Source organism: Metarhizium album, assembly GCF_000804445.1.
Source record: "Metarhizium album ARSEF 1941 chromosome Unknown scaffold_1, whole genome shotgun sequence".
In the NCBI taxonomy this organism is placed as follows: Eukaryota; Fungi; Ascomycota; class Sordariomycetes; order Hypocreales; family Clavicipitaceae; genus Metarhizium; species Metarhizium album.
The window spans coordinates 3191583-3199884 of record NW_024467575.1 but is presented as its reverse complement, the minus strand read 5'-3'; the positions used below and the strand labels follow the sequence as shown (position 1 = coordinate 3199884).

The 8302-nt window shown below is 57.5% G+C and overlaps 4 protein-coding genes across 4 annotated transcripts; 2 read left to right on the top strand and 2 right to left on the bottom strand.

Annotated features, from left to right (window-relative positions):
- Positions 1 to 64: 64 nt before the first annotated feature.
- Positions 65 to 1588, bottom strand: MAM_00910 (chl4; the record flags this gene model as incomplete). The annotated part of the gene is made up of 1 exon (XM_040819709.1): positions 65 to 1588. One exon carries the CDS (start codon positions 1586 to 1588, stop codon positions 65 to 67), a length of 1524 nt encoding a protein of 507 aa, XP_040682974.1.
- Positions 1589 to 2576: 988 nt separating this feature from the next.
- MAM_00909 (T-complex protein 1 subunit gamma) lies at positions 2577 to 4629 on the top strand (the record flags this gene model as incomplete). Its single annotated transcript, XM_040819708.1, has 6 exons — positions 2577 to 2601; positions 2744 to 2810; positions 2895 to 3103; positions 3187 to 3777; positions 3843 to 4480; positions 4537 to 4629. The coding sequence occupies 6 exons, from the start codon at positions 2577 to 2579 to the stop codon at positions 4627 to 4629; spliced, it is 1623 nt and encodes a 540-aa protein (XP_040682973.1).
- A 524-nt stretch (positions 4630 to 5153) lies between these two features.
- On the bottom strand, positions 5154 to 5768 carry MAM_00908 (DUF1168 domain protein; the record flags this gene model as incomplete). Its single annotated transcript, XM_040819707.1, has 1 exon — positions 5154 to 5768. One exon carries the CDS (start codon positions 5766 to 5768, stop codon positions 5154 to 5156), a length of 615 nt encoding a protein of 204 aa, XP_040682972.1.
- Positions 5769 to 6519: 751 nt separating this feature from the next.
- MAM_00907 (phosphoglycerate mutase family domain protein) lies at positions 6520 to 8061 on the top strand (the record flags this gene model as incomplete). The annotated part of the gene is made up of 3 exons (XM_040819706.1): positions 6520 to 6574; positions 6675 to 7121; positions 7196 to 8061. The coding sequence occupies 3 exons, from the start codon at positions 6520 to 6522 to the stop codon at positions 8059 to 8061; spliced, it is 1368 nt and encodes a 455-aa protein (XP_040682971.1).
- Between the last annotated feature and the right edge of the window lie 241 nt (positions 8062 to 8302).

The following is an 8302-nucleotide window of genomic DNA, read 5'->3' as shown; positions in this document are numbered from 1 at the left end:
AGAGAGAGAGAGAGAGAGAGAGAAGTCACACAGAAACAAAGCCTCTCAGACGCCGCCCATTGCATCATAATCCTGAACCCTTGTGGCCCCGTATCAAACCATTCTTTACAACGCCAGTCGTCACGCCATCCTCGCCTGTCATCCAGCCTGGCATTCGCTCGCCGTCCACGATTCCAGCTTCGACTAATTGTCGTATTCCAGCAAACACATGCGTGCCCTGAAAGTTTATCCGTACAATCGGCGTCCACCGCGTCGGGTCGATGTCATCACCCTCCTCGTCACCGTCCCCCAAGGCCTGCCGCAGCGCGGCATCGATCTTGCTCCTCCGCCTGTACGTCTGCTGATTCCGCCTGTCATCTTCATCCTCAGAGTCTTGCACAAACAGGCCATCTATCGCCGGATACGGGTCCTGCATAATGACTTCGAACCGCTCGACGCCCTTGCCGTCAGACACGATGCCCGAAGTGCCGAAGCGTGCCTTGGCCACCGTCTTGGCCCGCTTCGCAGCCCGCTCATGCTGCGACAGCGGCCTCGAGCGCTTCTGGGCCGTCTCTGCGTTTGACGACGACTCCCTCGACAGCGGTGGCGTGGGGAGCATCGTGTCCAACGGTGATTTCTTGTCCTTTTCGTTTGCGTAGATACTCCACCCGCCCCCCGCAGCATTGCTCCGGCCGGGGCCTCTCCTTTCGAGGAGAGCCTCCAAGTTCCTGCTTACGAGACTCGTAGGCTTGAGGGTGTACCGCTCCCGGGGACGCGACAGGGCCTGCGGGACACCGTTGGCGATGAGGCCGTGTAGACTCTTTGACTCCCCATGGCTGATTGGCCCGGTGGCCTGGGCTCTGGTTATGAATAGTGCTGGTGAGCCGTCCGGAAAAGCCAGGTATATCGTCCGCGATGAATTAAAGTTGGTGGAATTTCCGCTACCGGCAGGGCCTGACAGCGCTAGATCTGTATTATAGGGGGATTCTATGGCAAAGATGCGGAGCAGCAGCAGTGGAAACCTTTTCGGTCGTGAGAAGTGGTAATGCGCCTTAATGTCAGGCAGGACCTGTTCCTGCAGGCTCTGTAGGAACGTCGACGGGTGAAACCTCGGCAGACTAAGACTCTTGTCGTCTGCTTTCAGGATCTCGTCGTCGGCATCCTTGGTAGGGAGATTCAGGGGCTGGATCTTGTAGGCCGTCCATTTCTGGGACGTGGGGTGCTCGTCGAGATATGCAAAGTCGACCATGGCGAGTTGGTAGAGCGTCAGGCCATGGCGCCAATCTCCCTCTAAAATACGACTGACGACATCGCGCCTGGAGCCCCTTTGCTGCTGCAGATCCGTGTAGAGATCGTGCAGCTCCTCGATGGACTTGCAGGGCGGGTAGAGGTCTGCCGAGTCCTCAGGGGTGTCGTCATCGTCGGCGCCGAGGGGCGACAGATACGGCGCGGTGTAGGCTAGGGATGGACCGTCTAGCCAGTCGAGGGCGAGGAGGATAAGAGCTTCGCGGGATAGTCGACTGATGGCTTTGATGACGGCCGTGTTGGCGGATTCGACGCGGAGAGACGATGGCAGGCGGGATTTGGTTGCTACGGAGAGACGAGACATGGCGGCATTGGAGGGCCTAGAATTGGCACGAGCGGGATACACGCCGAGTTGGAGAGGTTGCTCGACGGCCAAGTCATGAAACAGGCATTGCGGTGTGATATACTAGTCTGAGTTTGCAGCACCGGGGAGAGTTGGCGTAGCAGAGAAAGTGTTCAAGAGTCTGATGGAGGTGCAGCGGTGCCCCACCAAACAAAGCGGCACGCGATGTCGTCGCCATTGACCGGCTTCCGGGGCGCGTTTTAGCAAGTCTAGGAGCGTGGTCACGTGTATTGACTCACGTGACGGGCCGCGCTCGACAACAAGCTAGAACTCCGTAGTACGCCATGTAAAATAGCAGTTGCTGACTGCGCGTGGGCACAAGCGTAGCCAACAAGCGTAGAGTCTATGGCATCATACATTGGTGCATCTGTTATTTCCTGTTGTCAGCTCGAGGCTAGCTCCCATCCTGAGCATGGGATAGCTTTCAAATTTAACTACGAAAGCGCATACGGAGGAGTGTACTTACCCCAAGGTAACCAATGCCTTGTTGGTGGCCAATTCGCGTCTCCGTTTGCATCCGTCCGTGTTCCATCCGTGTCCATCTGTTTCAAAGCAATTGACGTTTGTCGAGCTCTGCTTGGTTGTGATTGGCTCGACATTGAGGTGCCCAATGCCAGCTGACGGTGCTGAGCCAGTCAACGTTCTAGTGCACTTGCCACTGTAGCTTCCGCCCTCGAAGCGCGTCCACTGTCAAGCTGGTCAAGGACCGCTGAGCCGGTGCTGTCCGGTCAGCCCAGCTCGGCGACTCGGCCAATCAGCAACGCCTGTTGGCTGCGGCAAGTGCAGTCCATGACCAACTAAACTATCGTGGGGACATTTTCTTACCTGCGCCGTTGGCCCCTCCTTGCCCACCATTTCTTCTCTTTTTGCTTCCTCTTCGACTCGTCATCTTTGCCTCATTTGGTGTCCTCTTGGTCAGCAGCATCACTAGAGTCAAACGTTGCCCATTATGCAAGCTCCGGTGCTGGTTATGAGTGAGTTGGCGGCTCCGTTTTCTTATTCCTCTTTTCTCTGTTGGGAAATCCTCCCGGTGTCTGGTCTTGCATCATCGGCCTTTGAGGAACCCCCAAAGCTGTATCATCTCAACATGCCACGCTGACTTTTTGATCTCTGCAGACACCAACGGCGGCGAGAGACAGACGGGAAGAAAGGCCCAATTGTCTAACATTGCCGCTGCGAAAACGTATGTTCCCCAACCGCCCTTCTTCCACCGCTTGCCTCGACGTCCAAGTATTATCCGCTAAAGCTTGATGCGTATTTTCCGCAGTGTTGCCGATATCATTCGCTCATGTCTGGGTCCCAAGGCCATGCTCAAGATGCTTCTTGACCCCATGGGCGGTATCGTCTTGACCAATGACGGACATGCTATCCTGAGAGAGATCGAGGTGTCGCACCCCGCGGCCAAGAGCATGATTGAGCTCAGCCGGACACAAGATGAGGAAGTTGGTGATGGGACCACGACCGTCATCATCCTGGGTAAGCAGTGGAATCGGCATCATCACCAGTCTAGCACTCTACTCCCGCACCAAAATTACACGCCGCTTCTAACGCTGCAGCAGCCGGCGAAATCTTGGCCCAAGCTCTTCCTCAGCTTGAACGCAACATCCACCCGGTCGTCATCATTTCCGCCTTCAAACGCGCCCTTGAGGATGCCATCAAGATCATCGACGAAATCTCTCTGCCTATCGACGTTGACGACGACAAGGCCATGAATCAGCTCATCTCGTCTTCAATCGGCACTAAGTTTGTCTCCCGATGGATGGATCAGATGTGCGACCTTGCCCTCAAGGCGGTGCGAACCGTCACTTGGGAGGCCGGCAATGGCAAGACCGAAGTTGATATCAAGCGTTATGCCCGTATTGAAAAGGTGCCCGGCGGTGAGATTGAAGACAGCAGAGTCCTCGACGGCCTAATGCTGAACAAGGACATCACACACCCCAAGATGCGCCGGCGTATCGAGAAACCCCGCATTGTCCTGCTGGATTGCCCTCTAGAGTACAAGAAGGGAGAGTCTCAGACAAACATAGAAATCACCAAGGAGGAGGATTGGAACCGAATCCTGCAGATTGAGGAGGAACAAGTCAAGGCCATGTGCGAAGCCATCATTGCCGTCAAGCCCGACCTTGTCATTACCGAGAAGGGTGTATCAGGTGTGTTTTTTCTACAGCTTGTCTTCCTACGCATTTCTTTGTATCGCTAACGTGACGCACCGCAGACCTCGCTCAGCATTACTTTATGAAGGCCAACATTACTGCCCTTCGACGAGTTCGCAAGACGGACAACAACAGAATAGCCCGCGCCACCGGCGCCACCATCGTCAACAGAGTAGACGACCTTCAGGACTCGGACGTCGGCACACGGTGCGGCCTGTTTGAGATTGAGAAGATTGGCGACGAGTACTTCACTTTCCTCACCAAGTGCCAGGACCCCAAGGCCTGCACCGTCCTCCTCCGTGGTCCGTCAAAAGACGTCCTCAACGAGATTGAGCGCAACCTGCAGGATGCCATGGGCGTTGCCCGCAATGTCATGTTCCACCCACGCCTGTCCCCTGGCGGTGGGGCGACGGAAATGGCTGTTTCCGTCAGACTCGCTCAGCTCGCCAAGAGCATCGAGGGTGTTCAGCAGTGGCCGTACAAAGCCGTTGCCGATGCTCTCGAGGTGATCCCCCGCACCCTGGTCCAGAACGCCGGCAAGAGCCCGGTGCGTGTCTTGACGGATCTGCGCGCGAAGCAGGCCGAGGGTAAGAGCTCATGGGGTGTCAATGGAGACACTGGTACCATTGTAGACATGAAGGAGTATGGGGTGTGGGAGCCCGAGGCTATTAAGCTACAGAGTCTCAAGACTGCTATTGAGGTGAGTCACCCGTCTGTGGAAGCAAGATTATTGGGCACGGAGCTAACCGTCAGCAGGCCGCATGCTTGTTGCTGAGAGTAGACGATATTTGCAGTGCAAAGAAGGCACAGAAGGGCGGCGCTCCCGGCGTTGGTGGAGGTGACGACTAAGCGAGGCATTTAATGACACTAAGGATGATTTGGTCAATCAACGAAATGGATAAAGATGAAATAGGGAAACCAGGGGATCTAGCATGTATGTTTGCCATTGCAAGAAGAATACCCCTGTACCACTCGCTGCAAGAGGAGCAGGTGAGGGTTTTGGAGGGTCAATTCAGCATAGACTACAGAAATTCAAGGTGTACGGGTAGCTTCTCCCTCGGCGTGGGTGGACGGTTCTTTTCGGCCCGAGTATTAATAAAATAAAATGACACACAAGATGTGTGTGCAAGAGGGAATAGGGTGTTGCGCGGCAAAAGGCAAAAGCGTATAAAGATGTGTGTATATATATATATGTGTGTGTGTGTGTGTGTGTGTGTGTGTGTATGTGTGTGTGTGTGTATGTGTATGCATGTTGCTTTGTTCGTCTCATGCAGGATCCATGGAGTCGAGGGGATTTGGTACACAACATGTGTATACGGGTATCAAAATCAAGGCTATGCTATGTCTACGGTGGAAACTGTAAAAGTGATCCATCAGTCGTCATCATGAATGATGACAAGACCAGAATGCGCAGAAGACACGGTGCCCCCCATCGTTTTGCCTTGTTCACTCGTTTCCTCCCGAGTACCTGGATCCGCTCCGTGCGTGATTCCCTCGGCACCAGCACCAGCACCAGCACCAGCGTCACCTCCAGCGCCGGTCCCGGTCGCCGTCTTCTTGCCCTTGTTCGCCTTTCTCGCCTTCATCTTCTCCCTCCTCTCCCTGTTCTTGCGGGTCTTGTCCTCGTCCCGCTGGGATTTTTCGGCGCGGCTCTTTTGAAAGTCATGCTGCTCCCTCTCCCGCTTCAGGGCCTCATCCATGTCTCTCAGGCGCTCGTACTCGCGGCGCCGAGATGCCTTGTACACGTGGAACTCGCCGGACCCTGCGCCCGACGAAGACCCCTGCACGTTGGTGTATATCTCGGGAATACGGGGGGCCCTCTTGACGGCGGCGGACGACGGCAGACGGATGTTCTGGTGGGGCTTGGCGAAGAGGGCAGACAGCGAGGCGGCCTGCGAGGATGTAGGTGACGGGGCGCGCTTCTTGGTGGCCCGGCGGGAGCGCGGGTCTGCCGATGTTGGGATTGACTCGGGGCCTGGGGCGGACATGTTGGGGGTTGGTGGTTTCCTGTTTCGTGTTGTGCACGGTGCGGTGCGGTGCGGTGCGGTGCGATGCGACGCGACGCGGCGTGATGTGATCTGTGACCGGGTGGTGATGACCCGGAGCAGAAATGGTGTTTAGGAAAAAAACCAGATATGCCGGGAATGGGATAGATGGCCTTGGCGTTCGGGTCAGGATGAACAGGAAAAAGCGATGCGGGGGAGGCGAATCGTGGCAAGGTGGTTCGAGTCCATGAACGCCGGCTCGGGCAACAAAGGCGACGAATGCGGCGGATGATGGTCTGGAGTTTGTGACAGAGGCGCGTGGACGTTTGAGGCCGATGAGACGAGACGACACGGGTCGAGACGTCAGAGTCGGAGAAGCGCAGATGGAAGTTACCACTCGCGCACTCCAAATTTAGGCAGGCGCCTCCGGTAGTTATTATTAGTCACCATTTTTACCATTGACAATCTGCATGCTGCGACGTTCGACCACCCCAACAACTTCTCTGTCTCTCCACAATCTCTACCAGCGGCTTTGAGTGGCCTGCTCGTCAAGGTCTTCTCATTTGTCGCATGTGAATCACCTCTAGCTTGCGATTGTGCGTCTCGTCTTTCCTGCAGCCTGCTTTTAATTTAAGCCGCCTGCCGCGCCGACCTCACGCCCAACGCCTCGACGTCGAGCAAGGCCGAACCCAACCTTTGTCCTCGGCAAAGAGCAGCGAGCACTCGAACCCCCTCTTTCCGCGCCGACAAAATCATGGCAAAGCCGAGATTGATCATACTGATTCGACATGGCCAGTCCGAAGGGAACAGTCAGTCTCTTGCCGACCGACCGCCCGCCAGCCAGCCACGCCCAGCCAGCCACGCCCAGCCAGCCAGTTTGATATCAACCATTACTGACCCTCTCCCCAGAAAACCGCGAGATACATCAAAGCGTCCCAGACCACCGCGTGAAGCTCACGCCCGAAGGATGGTCCCAGGCCCACGAGGCCGGCCGCCGCCTGCGCAACCTCCTCCGTCCCGACGACACCGTCCAGGTATTCACATCCCCGTACCGACGCACGCGCGAGACCACAGACGGCATCCTCGCCACCCTTACGTCCGACGACCCCGACATATCGCCCTTCCGCCGGTCCAACATCAAAGTGTACGAGGAGCCCAGGCTGCGTGAGCAAGACTTTGGCAACTTCCAGCCTTGCAGCGCCGAGATGGAGCGCATGTGGCAGGAGCGCTTGGACTACGGACATTTCTTCTACCGCATCCCCAACGGCGAGAGCGCCGCCGACGCCTACGACCGCGTGAGCGGCTTCAACGAGAGTCTGTGGCGCCAATTCGGCGACGAGGACTTCGCCAGCGTCTGTGTCCTAGGCATGACTTCCCTCCCACCGGTCCTCTCCTGCGTCATCTGCCAAGTCTAACCCGCCCACGTCCAGTCACTCACGGACTCATGTCGCGCGTCTTCCTCATGAAATGGTACCACCTCACTGTCGAAGAATTCGAAGACCTACGCAACCTCGACCACTGCGAGTTCCTCGTCATGCGTAAGCAAGAAAACGGCAAATTCCTTCTCGAAACCAAGCTCCGCACGTGGTCCGAACTCCGTCGAGAACGAGCCCTCGCCAACGTCGCCAGCAGCGGCAGCAGCAGCACCAAGGAAAAGGGAAAGGACGAAACCCCCCGGCTCGACCGCGAGCGCACCTTTGTAGTGACGCGGAAATGGGGCGGCTGTCCCAACGGCTGCAACCACACTGACCACTACAAGAGGCGGCACGACCTCGAGGCCCTGCGCCAAAGGGACAACGAGCTCAGCGCGGCCGCCAACGGAACCTCAACCATGCTGTCGGCCCGGCGCCACCGGCACAAGTCCACCGTGAGCGTGGGCGACGGCGACGACGAGCACAGCGACCAGCAAGCCCCGGGCGGCGCGCGGCTAGAGCAGACTCGCAGTCTGGACGACACGGCTCCCTCGCCCGACGGCACGTCGTCCTACGCGCAGCCCTACGACGGCCTGCGCAGCCTCTCATCGCCCCGCCTACACCTTGGCCGCGACTTTGGCGGCACCTACTCGGGCCACGCATCCGTCGCCGGCTCCGACTCTGAGGCCTCGTCCGGCCAGGGTCGCTGCCGCCGCAGCCGCCGCCGCAAGACGACTCACCAGGGCAAGGCGCACGCCGCCACCAAGTGCGTGGGCGCGTGCGCCAATCGTTTGGGAGACGCGGCCCCCGCGCCGGGCTCCGACACGGAGGACCTGGACGCCGCCGAGAAGAAGGACAGGAGCATCAGCTGGAGCGTGTACTAGGTTGGGAGTCTTGCTTTTCTTCTCGGCATCATTTTCTGGACACGGCATTGCGGGCGTTGGGTTGGGAAAACGGAGCGTATACACATGGGCGACTGCATAAGTTGAATACAGGACATGACTGACTGCTCGATTGCTTGATTGATGCATGAGATGGAATCATCTCCCGAGACAGACCCCCCGAGTGCAACGTTTGTGGCAACATTGCGCCGACGTACGACTGAGCGCCGCAACTCACGTGTCC